This window comes from Varanus komodoensis, unplaced genomic scaffold (genome assembly GCF_004798865.1).
Source record: "Varanus komodoensis strain SLA01 unplaced genomic scaffold, ASM479886v1 scaffold9, whole genome shotgun sequence".
In the NCBI taxonomy this organism is placed as follows: domain Eukaryota; kingdom Metazoa; phylum Chordata; class Lepidosauria; order Squamata; family Varanidae; genus Varanus; species Varanus komodoensis.
In genome coordinates, this window is record NW_025336598.1 from 9,914,406 (window position 1) to 9,933,944 (window position 19,539).

The 19,539-nt window shown below is 42.5% G+C and overlaps 1 protein-coding gene across 4 annotated transcripts in view; it reads right to left on the reverse strand.

The window, feature by feature from the left end:
* The window catches only part of TAPT1 (transmembrane anterior posterior transformation 1), an 82,277-nt gene that overhangs the window by 10,226 nt on the left and 52,512 nt on the right, over nt 1–19,539 (reverse strand). For all 4 annotated transcript variants that reach the window (XM_044417701.1, XM_044417702.1, XM_044417704.1 and 1 more), the window contains 4 exons: nt 16,683–16,818; nt 12,544–12,641; nt 12,303–12,372; nt 6,420–6,500 (listed from right to left, as the gene is read on the reverse strand). In XM_044417701.1, coding sequence (XP_044273636.1) covers nt 6,420–6,500; nt 12,303–12,372; nt 12,544–12,641; nt 16,683–16,818 — 385 coding nt within the window. The remainder of the gene's footprint in view (nt 1–6,419; nt 6,501–12,302; nt 12,373–12,543; nt 12,642–16,682; nt 16,819–19,539) is intronic.

Below are 19,539 nucleotides of genomic sequence, written 5' to 3' on the forward strand. Positions count from 1 at the left end.
GGTCTCAGCCCACAAAGGATCTCCAGGTTCTGAAACTCTTTGAGCAGATGCTATAGCTCAAACAACAAAAGCAGGTTGCTTACCTGTAACTGATGTTCTTCGAGTGGCCATCTGTGCATTCACACATATGGGTGCTGTGCCTGTGCAGTGCCTAGGCCGGAAGATTGAAAGCTAATGACTTTTGGCGGGAAGCTCCACTCCCCTCCCGCTCACTAGTATATACAGAGCGAAGCGTCTGCCATTTTACTCAGTCTTTGAAGACGGATCGTTCGCCCCCTTGTGGGAAAGAAATACATTACAGCAAGTATTGTCGGTACCGTGAATATAAAGATGTGGTACCGATGAGGAAATCCACTCACTGACACCAAGCGGGGCCGGCGGGTGGGTTGTGTGACTGCACAAATGGCCACTCGAAGAACATCAGTTACAGGTAAGCAACCTGCTTTTCTTTGTTGTGGCCTCTGTGCATCACACATATGGGTGACTAGCAAGCTTACCACAATCGGAGGAGGGTAGGTGTTGTTACTGAAGAACAGCTGAGAGAACCGCTCTTCCAAAAGAACAATCTTGTCTTGCACATACGTCCAGGTGGTAATGTCTGGCAAAAGTACATGGAGCAGCCCAAGTTGCAGCCTTGCAGACATCCTGAAGCGGAATTCCTGCTGCAAAAGCTGAAGAAGTGGTTACTGCTCTTGTGGAGTGACCTCTCGGAACAACAGGTAAGTCTATCTTGGCCAGCTGATAAGACAGTACAATGGTTTGGACTATCCATTTAGAAAGTCTTTGAGAAGTAACTGGAGATCCTTTATCCTGCTCAGAATATTTTACAAAAAGCCGACTGGAATGTCGAATAGATTCAGTCCTCGATCTGTAGAAAGCTAAACATCGCCTTACATTAAGTGCATGGAATGATCTCTCAATCGGATTTGATGGTGAAGGGAAGAAGACAGGTAATACGATCTCCTGATTCATATGAAAAGGGGTAGCCACCTTCGGCAGAAAAGAAGGATCCATGCGTAGAACAACCTTTTCCCTATGGAAATTTAAATATAGAGGATCTACTCTAAGAGCACACAATTCACTAGCTCTTCGAGCCGATGTGATTGCTACAAGAAAGGCTGTTTTCCATGAAACAAGTTGCAAATCTATAGTTGCCATTGGTTCAAATGGGGCTCTAGTGAGCACCTGAAGCACCACTGAAAGACTCCAAGTAGGCATGACAGGTCTGATTGTCAGATGCAGATTTTGAAGTCCTTTAAGGAATCTTTTTATCAGTGCTTGTGGAAAAAGGGATGATCCATGTATTGTGCCACGGTAGTAAGAAATTGCAGCCTTGCACACTTTTATAGTCAATGGCTTGAGTCCTGAATGGTGTAGTTCTAGAAGAAACTGAAGGATATCTGCTATTGATGCCGAATGTGGAGTAAAAGAACGAGACTCGGCAAAGGAAGAGAATCTCCGTCACTTTGCTGCGTAGGATCTTCGGGTTGACAGTCTCAATGCAGATTCGAGAATCCTCTGGATTTCCGAATGAAGGACTGTCGATCCCTATGTAAAGTCCAGTGAACTCGACAGGGTAGCAGGAGCCAACGGTTTTGAGGCGGTAGTTTGAGTATCGGGTCTGTGAGATCGATCCCCGGAAGAGCTAGATGCTGCCGGTATCGAGTCGATATCGACATTCATCGAATCCACCAGGCTGTAAGTTTCAGTAATGCCAAGTCTGGGTGGTGTACCGTCCCTTCTTGTTGTGTTATTAAATACGGGACAGATGGAAGATGAAGGAATTCGCTGTGAGACATGCGAGAAGCGTGGAGAACCATGGTTGGCGTGGCCACCACGAAGTTATCAACAGTCCTGTGGCTTCGTTGTGAACAATCTTCGATAGCACTTTCATTATAAGTGGGATCGGAGGGAAAGTGTAGAAATTCATCTTGTTCCAGGGGATCATGAAGGCATCCCCTGCTGATCCCAGTCCGATTCCTGCTCTGGAGCAGAAATTCTCACATACCCTGTTCTGACGGGTAGCGAACAAGTCCATGTCGGGATGCCCCCAACGACGAAAGAGTTGGTCGCAGATCTGTCGATCCAACTCCCATTCGTGGGATGTCGACATCTGTCTGCTCAGCAGATCTGCTTCGACGTTGTCCGTACTGGCTAGATGAACTGCTATGAGAGTAACGTCCCTCAGGATGCACCAGTCCCATATTTGCATCGCAAGTTGGGCCAAAGCAGCTGACTTCGTTCCACCCTGCTTGTTCACGTAGAACACTGCTGCGATACTGTCTGAAGTTATCTGAACGACTTGATGTCGGAGCATGTCCTCGAAGGATCGTAGAGCTCTGAAGATTGCGAACAGCTTGATGAAGTTGATACGCTTTGTGGACTCCTGTCGGTCCCAAGCACCCTGGGTTCGAAGAGTGGAATACACTGCTCCCCAGCTGACCAGGGATGCATAGGAACAAAGAGTCACAGTAGGTTGCGGGGGTTGGAATGGAACCCCTGCATTCAAATTGGCTGGAACCGTCCACCATATCAAGGATCGTAGGACAGAAGCCGGAAGCCGGATTAGTTTTGTAGGCGAGTCCAGATGTGGTCGAACCATCTTGTTGAGATAAAGTTGTAGCGGTCGGAGTCGAAGCCTGGCATGTGGAACAGTGGCCACCGACACGGCCATATGTCCCAAGAGTCTTTGGATAGAGCGGGCAGGAATTATTCTGTCCTGTCGAATTTGTTGAATGAGTAAGCCGAGGCTGTGTTGTCAGTCCTGAGGGAGAAATGCCCTCGTCACCATGGAATCCAAGCGGGCACCAATGAAGCTGATTATCTGCGCAGGAATAAGAGAAGATTTCTCTAGGTTAATACAAAGTCCAAGGTCATCAGTAGGGCACAAGTTGTGCGAATGGACGACAGAAGGCCTTCTCTGGTCTGGGAGACTAATACCCAATTGTCCAAGTAAGGGTATATTTGAATACTGATGACCCTCAGATGTGCGCAGACTGTAGCCATACATTTTGTAAAGACCCACGGAGCGGTAGCCAGCCCAAAGGGGAGCATGTTGAATTCGAATATTTCTGAGGCAACAGCAAATCGGAGGAAATGCCTATGACATGGATGAATGGAAATGTGGAAGTAGGAATCCCTCAAGTCCAGGGAGATGAACCAATACTCTCTCCTCAGCAGCGGCAGGATATTTTGAAGAGTGGTCATTCTAAATTTCTTTGGAATAATAAATTTATTTATGTTTTGTAAGTCCAATATAGGGAAGAGACCATAGGGGCCGTAAGTCCAATATAGGGCAGAGACCGTTTAAGGACCGTAAAATATCTCGAATAGAATCCGTGGAGTCCTTCAAATCAAGATAGCTGACGAATTGCTCCTTTGCGAAGAAGCTGATGAACTTCGTTCAACAATACTGGCGAGCATGGTGTAAACCGGATCGGACTCGATGGAGGAACGATGTCAAATTCTATTCGGTATCCATGCTGTACGATGGATAACACCCACTGATCAGATGTGATGGACTCCCAAATGGGGAGTTGGCTTTCCAGCTGATCTCCAAATGAGAGGGGGAAAGGTGGGAGTGGGAAGAGAGGAATGGTTCGCCAAACACATAAACGGTGACGTTTGTCTGCATCAAATCGGCGACGGCCTTGTTGGAAGCGCTGCTGGGGTTGTTGTTTGCGGCACTGTTGCTCTTGTTGGTACTGCTGCCTGGGCTGGTAGTGTTGTTGGCAGGATGGGTGGGGTCATGACCACTTACGTCTCTGCTGCGGCTGCATTTCCATAAGACTAGCGGTCATCCTCGACTCGTGTATGGCCTTCAGCTTGTGGTCCATTCTTGAGTTGAATAGGCCCGACCCGTCGAAAGGCATCTCTTCGATTCTCCTTTTCATCTCATCCGGAAAATTGCAGTTTCACAACCAAGCATGTCTCTGGAGTGAGATGGCACCGACTAGGGCTCTCGAGTCGGTATCGACGTGATGCCTTGCGGAGGAGAGTTGCTGGATAGCAACCTGCATCACCTCTTTTATGAAGACCTTAGCAAGCTCCCCTTGATTGTCAGGAAGGGCAGAGATGATGTTATCAAGGTGCTGTATTATAAAGTATTGATAGTGCGCCAAGGTCGCTTCATAATTTGAAACACGCAGGCCGAGCCCAGAGGCTGCATAGATTCGGCATGCGAGGGAGTAGATCTTTCTCCCTTCCTTGTCGCGCGGTGCCGTGTGCCCTAAGAGGACTCCACCACGACTGAGTTCGGTTTCAGGTATCGAAGGAGAAAAGGAATGTCTTGTTCTCGAACCTGGTACATGGCTTCATACCTTCTTGATGTTGGCTGAGGGTTGGCAAGCATGTCCCAGGGCTGGACCATCGCCTGACGTAGGGTTGTTATCAACGGCAAGGTGATGGTAGCAGACTGTTCACCCCTGACCACATCATAAAACTTGTTGGTGCTAGGACTGGGCTGTTGTTGCGCCTTGATTTCCAGCAACTGAACAAACCGAGACATCAGCTCCGCAAAGGAGATGTGGGGCTCCTCAGGTGATCCTGGGCCCTGCGAAGTAACAGCAATGTCTGGAGATGTGGAATCCGCTTTGGACTCATCCGAGTCGACATGGTAATGCCCTGGGTCGCTAGACGAAGAGCCTCTCGGCAACAAGGATCAGCTCTGGCCCCTCTGCTCTCTTACGGGTGTGTCCCTTGGGATCGATGAGGACGGATGATCATGGGGTGGATAATATCCAAAGGAGTGATAATCACCCCATCCCGAACACTATGGGAAATGAGGGTCCCAGTCATCAGAGCGGCGGTCAGCAGAACGTCTCTGCTCCCTTGGAGGAGACATGGCAATCTCGGTGTCAAGCCCGGTTGGAGGCATAGGTGTAGGAGACCTAGCCCTCGGAGGAGAATCGTGAATCTCTCCATCCGATATGGATTCACAAGGTGGAGTCTCAGGGTATTGAGGGGATTCGCTCTCCACCTGGAATACTCGCCGAGAGGAACCCGAAGGGGTAACCCGCATGGCGGCTTGGAGCATCGGACCCGTTGGGGTCGGTACCGAGATGACAATCGGGACCGAGGGTACCGACGAAGTGGCACCCCGGGCTTGTCATGCTCAGGCTTCTTAGCCTTTTGAGCAGGTTTTTCTGATTTATCCCTCCTAGCCTTCTTGTGACCAGAAGGCTTCTTGGAGTCGGGGTGCTTGCGCTTCTCCCACTGTTTCTTGGGAGGCGAAGCAGGCTGTTGCGCCATAGAAGTCATGCCCTCTTCCGAATGGTGCAAAGGGGCCGCGGTTGAGGCAGAGGCAGAAACAGGGTGTCGCAGAGGAGCCACCAGAGCAGGGGCCGGTCGTCGGGCAAGAGCCAAATCAGAAGCAGGCTTCGAGACCAGCTGGTCTGATTGTAAGAGAGCTTGGTCCCAGAGCAGCTTCCTGAGATGAGTCTCCATATTCTTCCTGGCCTGTTTTGTAAAGGCCAGACAATGCCCGCATTTATCTGTCCTGTGCCCCTCACCTAAGCAGAGGAGGCACAGGTCATGCGGGTCTGCTGGTGACATTTTGGAGCCGCGCTTAACACATTTTCGGAACGCTGCCTGCTGTGCCATCGCGAAAAGGAAAAGAAGATGATAGTGAAGTGGGAAAGGTATATTAATAGAATGAGAGAGATAGAATCGAGAACAATTATAAAACTTGGGTACACAAAACTTGAAATAGGCAGAAGAATGAACTAGAACTAGAACAAGAACACGAACAAGAACCACGAGGTGAGAAACTGAAAGTCTAGGCAAGAGCAATAGCAGAACGAGGCAAGCGGTCGCAAAGACTGAGTAAAATGGCGGATGCGCCACTCTATATATACTAGTGAGGGGGAGGGGAGTGGAGCTTGCCGCCAAAAACCGTTAGCTTTCAATCTTCTGGTCTTAGGCACTGAGCAGGCGCAGCACCCATATGTGTGATGCACAGAGGCCACGACAAAGAAACATGTATTTTACATTATTTTCCTTTCTTTTTGTTACTATTCTGTTTTGGAACTCTGTACAGGGAAGGAGGATATCTTAGGAAGAGAGCCTCAGCCTCTCTTCCTTAAAAGCAGGGGTAAAACATTTAGACAGTTTTGGAGGTTGAGGGAAGTGCAGAGGTAGTTTGTGGTAGTTAGATGCTAATTAGGCAACACTTTAATCTGAATTTAAAAAGCACTTAAATAAAGAATCCGAAACCAAACACAAGTGATGTACTTGAAAGAACAAAACTAATGCGGGTCAGTGGCAAGGATAGCAAGCAAATGATCAATAATGTTAACTACTGCATCAAAACTGGTACAGCCAAATTATTCATAGCTATGACATGAGCACTAAAAGCAAATCAATATGCTGCAGTTTTTCTATTTTTGAATTCTATGTTATTGTCTGGAAGCAAACTTTACCTGGGTTCCATGAAAACTGTTCCATATTTCTTAGACAAACAATCAGTAACAGCACATAGTTGGTGAATCTCTCCTTGATGTCTAAAAAGAATAGCAGACTCTTAATTCAACTATCATCAATTTTTCTAGACCCATTAGGAATATAACATGCGTACCACTTCCATAATTTCACTTATACTGTTTCACTGAGGAAGGGGAGGAAAAGAAGAATTCACCATTTCACCTCTGCAAAGCTATGTGTTAAGAATCCATTATAAAAGCCTCTAACAGGATTATATCACTGTTACATGATGCCGAACAAGTGGGTATGCACATTGCTTCACTCACTGGGAACATTAGGGTGTTTTGAACAAAACAGCTCTGCTGATGTGACTCTGTCCTTTCTTATGGAATGTGAACAGCAAACAGCTACTTGGCTAGAAAAGTAAACTTTCTGGAAATGTTGACACTATGAGGAAAAAAGGGGTAGGCTTCTTCTGGGGAGGGGAAGGAAAAATAATACTTTTAAAAGCACTTTTTACAGCTCTAAAGTCATTCTGCTGCTGTTTGGGACTTCTGCTCCCATCAGCCACATGATCAATGATTACAAATGTTAGGTGTGGTAGTCTAAAATATTTGAAGGGCACCAAGCTGAGGAAATGTAACATAAATTATATTATGTATGATTCCATTTGCTCATAAAATCATTATTAAAATTATTTTGTAATTATCTGAATGAATTATACTTTTAAATTTAATACACCAAACATGATAATTTTATGAGTAAACTATACATAATATATGTTAATTTCCTATTTTATGCCTTAGAGAGAAACTAAACACATCTGAATCAGATGTTAAGAAGTTAAGAAACAGGGTGAATGAAAGGCAGAGGACAAGTAATGTAAAGAATCTAATCCTGAAGGAAGTTTAAGGAAACTTAAAACTTTTTTGGTTTGCAGACTGAAATCTGTTCTAAAGGAAAAGCTACTGAGATTTTAGTTAGCTGGGAAAGACTGATCTAATTACTTGGAAGCAACTATAAGCCATCCTGAGATGCCGAGGCATGTGGTGACAGGATATAAAACTTATAAATAAGTGTATGTATGTATGTAATTTTGAACTGTAACTGTTTTTAGTGGTAGTGTCCATCCCATGCCTGTGTCACAAGACCCAGGCTACTGAATTTCTTTTGGATAAAAAGTGCTCATTTTATAGTAGAGGCAGCATTTTCGATTCCTTAAATTTAACCAAGAACTTCATTAAAAACTGTGACAATGATTTCTTCAGGCCAGCAACTCTGACATGCAGCAGTAATTGCCAATGAGGACTGATCTCAGCTGTGCTGCCCCATATTGCTGCTGCAAGCCCTTTGGCCTCACAGCAATGGTGCAGGGTAGAGATCAGTTTGGATGATTCATTAAATCAGCCATAGTATTTGAACCATCTCATTTTACACCACTGCTGCGTGGCCAAAACTAGCCATAGTAGTGGCACAGAGCAGAGATCAGTTCAGCCAACTTATGAGTCAATCCAACCAAATATGACCCTTGTTCACAGCAGTGGCAGAGGTTAGAAGAATTACAGGGAAAAAAAGGCTGGGTAACAATATATACACACTTTGTCTTAAATATTTTATTAATCATCCTAAATAAAAGCATTTCATATCCCAAAGTTGTTCAATATTTCAGGAAAAAATGGGAGGAAATGGTTTTTTTCCCCCTTGGGCCTTCACATCAGCTTAAAGGAACAGCCAGGAACTGAACAATGTGAAAACGAATGCTCATGTTTTTTTCCTCTCAGCCATATGGAAGGAGAGTCCTCAGCTTCTTTCTGTTCTCAAAGCAGTAAACTGTGCATTAGTGTTATGCGTGAATGCTGCCTATGATTCAAGTATCAGAAAAGAGGACCACCTGTGATGCATGAGGAAAGAGTTATCAGTGGCAAGGCCCAGCTTATATAATCCAGTTTCTAAATGTCAAATGCCTTCCTTAATAAGAAATTGTGAACAGTGTAGGGGACAGACAACAAAAAAAGGGCAAGAAAACCTCTTTGGCTAGATTCTACTGAAGTCTATGTATGGCGACAGAGAAAGGCTTCTCCCATGCTTCCAACCAATGGAAGAAAGTTTTTTTCTCAGTTGCTTTGAAGAGGGCAGAAAAGAAACTACACAGTACCCTTTTACATTAGCCCCATTGTCTCCAAATGCATTAAAATTATGGAAAACTCCCCCTTCTATTATTAACATTACAATTATTCTTAGGATACTTTTACCTGGCTTTTTAGAAAAAAAACCCTTTGTGTCCCTCCTGTTCATCAACATGGGAGACACAGGCCCTGCCTTCATGCTGACAAGCTGAAACAACAAGATGCACACTGGAAAGGGACAGGAGAGAAATTGGTTTGTCAGTGTCTGAAGGGTTGTGAACTGTAAACAGGCAATATCCAACTTGGGGTTGCTTTTCCCTTACAGGCATTTTAGCTTGAAGAGAACTGGCCAAACTACCTCAAAGACTTTAAATTCTCTGGCTGATGAGAGAAGGGCAAGTATCTCTCTGCAGGTCAAGGGAAACTGGCAGTTAGAACAGTGTCCTTTCCAGCAGGAAAGGAGAAACCTCTGTACATCTGTGCCTTCCATGATGAATGGAGAGGCTCAAGCTGGTCTTTTCCTTGCCACAGTTTTCTTCTAGGACAGAAGCGGATAAATGCAACCACAGATAGCTCTTGTTCCTCTCTTTGGCAATAGCAGCCCAAGTATCCTTCCCTTTGTTTCTTCCATTCCAGAACCAATGCTCTAAATGTATTATTTCAAATACACTTGGGATTCCAGGTATGTCCACAACCTCCTTTCAACAATCAATCACCTGCCTTTGGAAACAACTTCCTAGAATAGTTTTAAAAAGCTGCATGTATTTTTATGCCTCTTTAGGACACAAAGCTTGAGGGAAATGTGTCCTACAGGGTAATGTGTCCTACAGGGTAATGTGTCCTACTTTTTTAATGGTAGCTGTAGTTACTAAATCAGTTTAGCACTGAAACAAATCATGGCACAAAAGTTACTATTTGACTGCTCACTATTCCAGTGGAGTCACCACTGAAATACCACCAGTTCTACATGAAGGGTATTAAAAGGATGTCTTCAGTATTTGTGTACCATTACCATATATAAAACATTGTATCTATTTAGGCAAGAACATGAAATGTATTCACAACTGTTCTATGGCTTAAACAAACTCAAGTTAATGTGGGGAATAAGTTGGCTTTATTCATTCATCTGTTCAATGCACATCTGGAATAATGTATGATTTCACTCTTCCTCGGGGAAGGACAGACATCTGAGACAAAAAGAGTATGTTCTACAATACTATATCATGAATTATTTTTAATAATTACTGCTAGCCTTAAAAAGCGAGGTGGCCGGGGATGCGGAATGGATAAACAATTGCATGTTTATTCAATCCATGTTTACGCAGAGGGTGGGCAAAGGACTGTGACCACAGCTTCTAGTATAAGAAAATGGGAGCAGATTTCTAGGCCTTCACAACTGTTTATCTTATGAAAGTGACAACTGACTTTCTGTGGATGGAATCTCATGATGGTTTTCCACTGACAGAGCTGCTTTATCAGTGGAACTGCAGGAGTGTGTTACTGAACTGTCTCCCTCTAATCCTCTCCTCCCTGCAGCATCCTCAACAGAAGGGGTTTCTCCAGAGCAGATTTTCAGGGAATACAAGGAGAAAAGAAGGGGAGCATTTCATCATGCAAGCAGTGATGCTAGATTCCAGCTATTTTTAAACAGCAGTGTGCTGCAAAACTCAATTAAATTTGAGTACAGTATCAGGTAAAGTGTGAGGTTAAAGGGACCAATTAACAATCAGATTTCATTTCACAACAAAGCTTTATATTTATCTTCATTGCAAGGACGATTACCCGCATTTGTTTAGGCATGTCATGATTGGAGCTGGCTGGAGCTGGGGGTCAGACTAGATGGCCCAATAGACCCTGTCTGACTCACTGTTTCTATGGTTCTATATGTATTCTACTTGGTTTTCTTATTAACATTCTGTCCCATTTTACAGTATTGCATACAAAAACACTGAAACACTAATAGATGGTAGGTTTACCTACAGTGAGTTAATCAGTGTTTACATCACTGAGTTGCTTCCAAGTAAAAATACTTATGTGGACAAATGCATGCTCTTACTGATTAAGAAACAAAACAACAGCAGCACAGCAAACCACAGATCTATAAAATAAATGCTACTTGAAAGGCAATCACTTTCAGGCTGAAATCACAGAAACAGCTTAAGGACAAGATATTTGAGTGAGTGCTTCCAGCTGTGTGAATCAGCCCAGAACCAGTATTCATTATCTGAGGCCAAGTTACATGTCCTGCAAACTGGAAAGGTCAGTTTTGTGAGCACCTCAAGGAGGGTCTTCTTGTGGCAGCCCCCCAGTGATTGAACTCTGACCCATGGGAGGTTAGGTTGCTTTCCTTTTTATTAGCCTTTAGATGGGTCATAAAATGGCTTTTGTTCCACCAAGCTTTTACCAATTAAGAGTGTTCTTTGGGTTTATAAGTTTCCCCAGTTTGCTTGCTTGATTTATTTATTTAAAGCTTTTCTACTCTGTTCACCACTGACATCTCAGGATGGCTTACAATAAAAGAATAAAACAAAAGAAGCAAGCACAACATCTGGCTTATAATAAAATGCCAGTTAAAACCAACTGGACATTAAAATAATGGGAAAATAGAAAGGTTTTTGCCTGATGCCAAAAAGAATAAAGTGCCGGCACCAGGGAATCCTCTCTGTATTCCATAGTTGGTGCATCAGCACAGAGAAGGCCCTCCTCTGGGTAGCCAACCTCCTGATCTTCTTCAAGGAGGGATCCTAGAGCAGGGCCTCTGCCTCAGATCTCAAGGGACAGGAGGGCACATAGGGAAGAAGGTGGTCCTTCAGCTATCCTGGCCCCAAGCTGTTTAGGGCTTTGTAGGTCATCACCAACACTTTAAATTGGGCCCGGACTTCAATTGGCAGCCAGTGTAACCAATAGAAGACTGGCATTATATGTGAATACCTGCTGGTCCCCATTAACAACCTGGCAGCTCTATTCTGAACCAACTGAAGTATCTGGACCATCTTCAAGGGCAGCCCCATGTAGAGTGTGTTGCGGTAATCCAACTGGGAAGTTACCAGAGCATGGGTCACCATTGGCAATGCTCATCCGGGTAAGGGCACAGTTGGTGAATCAGCTGAGGCTGAAGGAAAGCACTCCTCACCACTGCTGCCACCTGAGACTCCAGGGACAGCTCTGTGTCCAGGAGCACTCCCAAACTGCATACTGTATCCTTTAGGGGGAGTGCAACTGCATACAGGACAGGGCTAAAGTCACTTGCTATATTGTGACTATATATAGTCACACACTATTTTATACAATTCATTAGTTTTGTTTTAGTTTCACTGAAATAGTAAAATTTATGGTTTTGATGTAAATAACTGTGATTACTCATTAAGAAGGGCTGTTCAGAAATATTTCAAATAAATAAATAAAGTAAAACGTCAGTCTGTAACCAGGAACTGCATGAATCTACATTACCAAACTATGGTTTCATTTCTGGTAGCACTGTTCAAGAAAGAATAGGCTTTTTCTAACTTTCAATTCCTATCAATACTTCTAGCATCACTGCACAATAACAAAGAAAATATATAAGAAAGAGAGATTAAAATATTATGCCCCCTGCTATACCAAATAAGAAAACACCTGACTTCTAATTAAGCAGGTCTTTCTGCATCAAAACCATCTACCCTTTATTCCATCAAATCTACCCACATTTCACAAATGCACCATAAAAGTAGGTTCAGAGCACATATTGAATATACTATCCCAATCAAATATACATACCACTGTTTGACATCTGAAACAAATTGTTCTTCTCAAACTTCTTGAAAACACTTCCTTTTATTTCAACAAACTGCAAAATAAGAAGGCAACATTTCCATCCTTTAGATTTTTAAAAGAGAATGCTGTTTGGTAACACAAGCTAAAAAATACTGCTAGACCACAATGGGTTCTTAAGAGAATCAGAATGTAATGGTAACATTTTACTAAATCCTATGAGGCAAGGTTTTTATTCAATACTTACATTGTTAGACATCATGATAGTAAGAAGTGACTTGTTGTGAGAGTTGAAGGCTACATTGAGTGTTGTTGCTTGGACCATTATAAGAATAGCATGCAAAACTGTAGCCAATAGGTTAAGGAAATATTTCTTTTAGAAGAAAGTATAACCCTGCTATGAATATGCTTTGGAATTTTAAGATACTACTCTCCCGAGAACAGTCAATGCAAACTTTCAAATTTCATTGTGCTATACTATTAAGTAGCCTCCCCCTTTTCTTAACGTTTCTTAAGCACACAGTTACATTACTGACAATCATTTTATGATTCCAATAATTTCAAGAGACAATTCAACAATGACTAATATGGCTGTGTTACTACTGACCAGTGAGAGGGTGGCTGTACTAGAATAGAGAAGTCACCAAGTAGCAATCAAACTATAATGACCATCTTTACATTAACCATGGATTTCTGACATTTACAGAATTGATTACATTTTAGCAACATTATTCCAATTCAACAAGGCATTTGGCCAACTACACTGATTTTATTTAAGTATATGACAGCTATGTGTTTCTGTTCTGCATGCTATGGTCCATAGCCACTTCTTTTTTTTCAGCTACTTCTACATCTGAAAAACTCTTGTTACCCTTTGAAAAAAGATATGGCGAGTACGTTGGGATGGGGACTAAGATAATTGCTTCAGATGGTGTTTCTAGTAAGCTAACACTTCCAGCTCATTATTTGTTTGCGTCAGATGAGAAAAATACTCTCAGAAAAGCTGCTAGGGTTGCAGGAATTGAAAGAACAGGATCAAGGAAATCTTAAAAGGTAATAATAATATGTGAGACAGTTCACCTACCTACAGACACACACAGTCTGAGGGTCAGGTAAGCCAATTCCTTTATTATCCTGCCCTTTATTCCTTTATAAATTATAAATTCCTTTATAAATTCCTTTATTATCCTGCCCTTCCTCCAATGGGGTAGCACAGCATACATGTTTACCTCACCTTCCATGTTTTCCTTCCAGGGAACAAGCTTGCAATATTGATCAAGATAAGACACCCCAAGGTCTTCAAGTAAAATTTATAGTTATGTAGTTAAGTAACAAACACTACAGAATTTGCATTAAGCTCTTAGGAATAGATGACACAGTCTTGTCACTCAACATGTGAACAGTTTCAGTCCCTCCTCTGCCATTCACCACCTTTGTTGGTGGTGGGTTTCCACCCACCTGCAATTTCTGTAATTATGGGAGCACTTTTTACTAGCCCTGTGCTATGTTTTTATTTATATTTACATGAACAGGTCCCCCCCACACCAGAATAGAGCTCTCAAAACAACTTATAGCAAAATAAAAACATAATAAAAAAAACAGAAACCAAAAAGCCACACAGAAAAAAACAGCAATAGGTTAATAAAACAATGTTAAAAAAAGTAAAAAAAAACTGACCTTCATAGGAAAAAGGCAAGTGACCAAAACATACAAGGCAATATATAAATAAGGATAGGATAAATTTAATAGCATAGGTAACACAAAGTAATCTATAATCTATATCCTGTATCAGTAGTTTTTAACCTTTTTATGGTTGGGGACCAGTGAAAATAGGAAAATTATCTGAGGCAGAAACAAAAAGCATTGTATACCTATTATTTTGTGTATTAGTTTTTAAATGCAATACCAAAAATGATAATTCACTAAAATAACCAGAGACTGAGCTGTAAAAATGCTAATAAAAGAAGAAAATATTGTAATTAAATGTAATCAAATATAACTGAAGTTTTTAGAGAGCAATATTTAATTCAAATAAGGCTAGTGCAAAACCCGCTGTTGCTTCTTTTAGACTTGATAATTGTGGCTGCAGTGTTGTTTCCAAGAGATGAAGTGCTGCACTGACATCCATTCTGTTTCTCTCTTTGGTTTTTATCAGTGGCAGGGCTGAAAAACTCTTTTCACACAGATATGTGGTAGCAAATGCAATTAACAATTCTGAAGCAGCGATTTCTCACTAGTCGTCATTTTCTTCATTTGAATTTTCTGACTTTTCATTTGGTTATGTAATGTTTCAAACAACTCAAGGGGCTTGTCAGTAATTGCCATGCTTCAAATGCAAATGATGAGCAAGTTTTGAAGGTTTTATTGAATCATTTCACAGAATTTCAAAACATACCACACACAAGGGATGTGGCAATTGTTCACTACCAAGAGCTGTAGTGAAACCAACTTTTAAGTAGTCCTTCTCATAATGCCTAATAAAGTTACCTTTTCTTTTTTTGGTTTCTGTTGCACCTTCTAGAGTATCAACACATTTCATTTCCACTGTTCATTTTAAGCATGAACCACTCATACTTGGTTTACTCTTGCTATCATCAATACTTTACTTTTTGCTATTGTTTTCACTTTTATAGATGGTTAAAATGTTTTACTGTTGTTTTCTTTCCATTTTACAGAATTCCATGAAATCTGCTTTCAGAATCAGATAGGCCACTGTGCAGCCTACAGAAGCAATACCAGCAGGTGGCTCCCTTGTGTGGAGCTGTTCCAGCTCTTTCCTGCATCCTGCTAGGGTCAGCTTGGTTCCCCTGGTAACGGCATTCTGGTGCACCAAGGCAGCCTGCTATTGGCAGGCTGGGCTGGCCTGTGCTGTGGCATGGGTCTACCTGCAAGGTTGGCTGCAGGGCGGCGTGCTCTTGTTGCAAGGTCTGGCCACCCCTCTGCCGTTCCTCCATGATGCTTGGCTCTGCAGGGCACTGTGACCCCCAACAACTTCTTCATCAGGGCTTTTTCACGGACCAGCAGGAATCTCCCACGGACTGGCATTTGAAAACTACTGTCCTATATCACAAGGATCATTCTAGTTGAATACAATAAAATATAGTGTATTTCATGCATAACATTCATTCAAATGACTTGAGGACACAACACAGTCAAGAATAAGTTTGCAATTTCAAGAATAAGTTTTGGGCTCCTCACATGCTCCTCTCCACCCATTCTTATATGCTCTGAGCAGTAACTTCTGATCTATAGTCTCCCGCCTTTTTTTCATTCAAGTAACTCAAAGTGGCTTACATAATTCTCTTCTTCATCTTATCCTCCCAACAACCCTGTTAGATAGGTTGGGCTGAGAGCCTGTGTCTGCCCAAAGTCACCCAGTGAACTCCATGGCTGAATGGAAACTAGAACACAGATCTCCAGAGTCCCAGCACCATGCTCTTAAGCTCTACACCACACTGGCTTTCCTGATATGTCCTCCCAAACAAACAAAACTGTGAGACAAAGGTCAAATTTAAAAGGAATCACATTAGGATAGTTTAGAATTAATTGTGGAGCTGCTCTGTTGATATAAGCTATGGAATCAATTAAAGAGAGCCTTGCAGAGGAAGGTGCACCTAAGTGCAGGAGTAGTCATGCTAAAGTGTAGCTTTGCTGGAAAAGACTTCCAAAGATTTGTGGGCCATCACCAAGAAGAAAGTGATCTAGTGCAGATCAGCCTTACTGATCTTAACAGTGGGCACTTAAGGACCATCTTACTATATTGATAGGGCTGAATAAGTAAAGCTATTCTTCAGATAACATGCTGAGTCCTGATTAAATACTTTTAAAATTAAGATCAACACTTTGCATTGGGCCTAGAAACATTCAAATTAAAAATGTTAAGGTACAATTTGAACTAGACTACTTTACAGAATCTAGTAGAACTATTTATTTACAGAAACTTGCTTCATTAGACTATTAGGGCGCATGTAGTAAGACTCAGAATGTCAGCACCTGTGGTTTATCAGGCATTTCAGCTTTTAAAATGTTCACTTTTGTACTTTTCTATGTCACAAAAGACTGGTATACATGTGCAGGGGCTTGTTGGCCAGTAAAATATTTTAGGGCAAAGTAACAATAGTCTTGTAAGTAAAAGTGGTGAAAAAGAACAATTCTTAGTTCAATTTTTCCTACACGAAAGAGTTTCAATCTATTATTTTAATCCAGAGTTCTGCTCTTGTTTGTGAAAATAAATATACTGAGATAATTTCACAAAATCTCAGGCACCAAGAAAATTTGTAGATTTTTAAAATGAAAATTGTGTTAAGTCTGAGGGTATTTTTGTTTCTTGCTATTTTAGCATGGACAATAATAAAAATCAATTGTAACTCTGAAATAAAAGGATACAGACATACAGCACTGCCATGAAAAAATGGGGAATTACACCTATGTGTGCCCTTTTTCTTTCCTTTGGTTCTGTAGCTGTCCAGTAAAGAGCATCCAAAATATCTTGACCAAAAGATGAAAACAGACGATCAGCTACCTAGAAAGAGAAAGAGAAAGAGAGAGAAAGAAAAAACTACATGCCAAATAGTAGTACATACCTCTTAGGATTTGTAATTTCTTATTAAGTTATTATAATAAGTGCCATATCGGTGGTCTATGGAACAGGTTGTGCATGCCCAAGGAAACTTTAGAGTTTGATTTCTTGAATGTTGAGAGACAATGTAGAAAGAAGAGAATACCTGAACTAGGGAGATCTAGATTTAATGTCATGCTTGACATCAGAACAGTCTCCCTCAACCAAATATATCTTACACAGTTATTACAAGGTTGACTCCCATGTATACCACCATGCATCTACAGAGAAGGGTAATTCTTCTACTACTATTGCTATTATAATAATGAAGGCAGGTAGCTTACCTGTGTTGTTCTTCAAGTGGTCATCTGTGCATTCACACATATGGGTGCTGTGCCTGTGCAGCACCTGTATTCAGGAAGATTATCTCAGCTAGTAACATTTTTGATGGGGACGCCCTTCTATAAATGGGCGAAGTCCCTAGCCCATTGCCAGTCCAGCTAGAGAACACCCGTTCGCCCCCAACTGGTACCAGCATGATAAAACATAATACATGATAGACATGATAGAAATTAGATTGTATTGCATGAACCCAGTCACTGCCACTGATGTGGGGCTGGCAGGTGGGTTGTGTGAATGCACAAATGTGAATGACAGTTACAGGTAAACAACCTGCCTTTCTTTGCTGTGGTCTTTGTGCATCACACATATGGGTGACTAGCAAGTTTACCGAACTTGGAGTTGGGTCAGTGTCATTACAGATGAAAGGACAGAAGAGCCAAAAGAACAGTCCAATCTAGCCTTTACAACAAGATGGCAATGACTGATAAAGGTGCATGAGGTGGACCATGTGGCAGCTTTGCATAAGTCTTGTACAGGTATGTCTGCACGTAAGACTGAAGAGGTGGCCACACCTTTGGTGAAATGACCTTTTGGGAGGATTGGAAAGTCCAATTTAGTGAGTTGGTATGAAGGCTTTACGGTTTTGACAATCCATTTTAACAAGCATTGGGGTCCAATCAGTGCTCCCTTTTCATGTCCAGAGTACTTGATAAACAGTTGCTTGGTTTTCCAGAACGATTCAGTTTGGGACCAGTAAAAGACAAATGATCTGTGGACATCGAGACTGTGGAGTGACGGTTCAATCAGTGTAAATGACACTTAGAATTATGCCAGTAACATGATATCTTAGTTGAGTTGGAACAATGTCATTACCTTTTGGAGGAAGGTTGGGTCCATACAGAGGACCAACTTTTCCTTATGGAAATTCAAAGGGGGGGGGTCAACCTGAAGGGCACATAGTTTGCTCGCCCTCCTGGCAGAGGTTATACCTACCAGGAAGGTCGTTTTCCATGACAGCAAACTTAAATCAGTGGTGGCTCACATTTCAAATAGACATCATTATCGATTTGTGTCCTTCACGATCAGCTGGTACAGTGTGCTCTCTGTTTTGAAGACCCTGTGTAGACTCAATGACCACCGAGTTTGGATGGGGGTATCATAGCAAAAATGGAATGTCCTGTTATACATTGACTCCAGGTGCCAGGAGGTTGGATGTGGGTGACTGGGTAGCTCCCATGGTTTCATCATGGCCTGGCATAGGGTGGAGATCAGAAGTAGGGCCACCAGAACCGCATCCTCTGTCCTGCTAACATCGTAGATGTTATCCTGTCCTGGATCCATGTGCTGGATGTTGACCCTTAAGGAGGTTGACATACAAACCAGTAGTTCGGAGAAGTGTCCCATACTCTCTCCGGGTGATCCCAGGCCTTGAGTCGAAACCATAAGGTTGGGTAAGGTAGATGCCTGCTCTGTGTCTTCTGAATCTGATTGCTGCACTTCAAGCTGAACTTGAAGATGATGAACATGCCCGAGATCCTTCTTCCACCAGGACTGTTGCAGTTGTTTCTTCCTGAGATGTGGATGGTATGTCTGCAGATTGTTGTGGTCTGAGGTGTGGAGGTGGTAGGTAAGGGTATCCGTAGGGTGGGAGGTATTCCCACGGATATCCATTTCCATATCCTCCATATGGGGGAGGCATCCAGTATTGGCTCTTTCCATGCTGAGGGAACTTAGGTTCGAATGGAGGAGGAGGTCTTCAGATCAAACGCGGAGGTTTCTGGCAATGGATGCCCATACAGAGTTGGAGTGGGAGATGTATCAGCTCCTGATGCTCTTGAACTGTAAACACTGACCAGTCAGACAGTGCCGGAGGGTGCATGGGAGACTCCTGAATCTCTCCTTCCAAGATGGAAGTTCTGAACATTGATTCTGGTGCTTGAGTCTTGACTGGGCTGAAGCAAGATCATGGAGAGGGTCTTGGTGATGGGCTTGGCATGTGGCAGAGATGGTTCTGATGTTTTCTGTGAAAAAGAATGGAATGAAGGCTTCCTTGATACTGACATGCCCTGTTCCATTGCAGATTGGTGTGGAACATCCTTCCATGCTGAATAAGAATGCCATTTCTTTTTCATCTCCTGCTTCACCTTTCTGGGAAGCTTTTCTTTAGCGGTCCCTTTGGTCTCAAGGTGCTTCCTTTAATCCTTGTGTTTTTTAGGAGATTCAGACCATCCCGAGCACTCTTTAGCAGACTAAGCACTTTTACCATGTTTGGCACACGGAGGGGTACTTCCTTCAACTGCTGAAGGACTGGCAGACTGAGCTACGGTAGCCTCTCTCATTGCA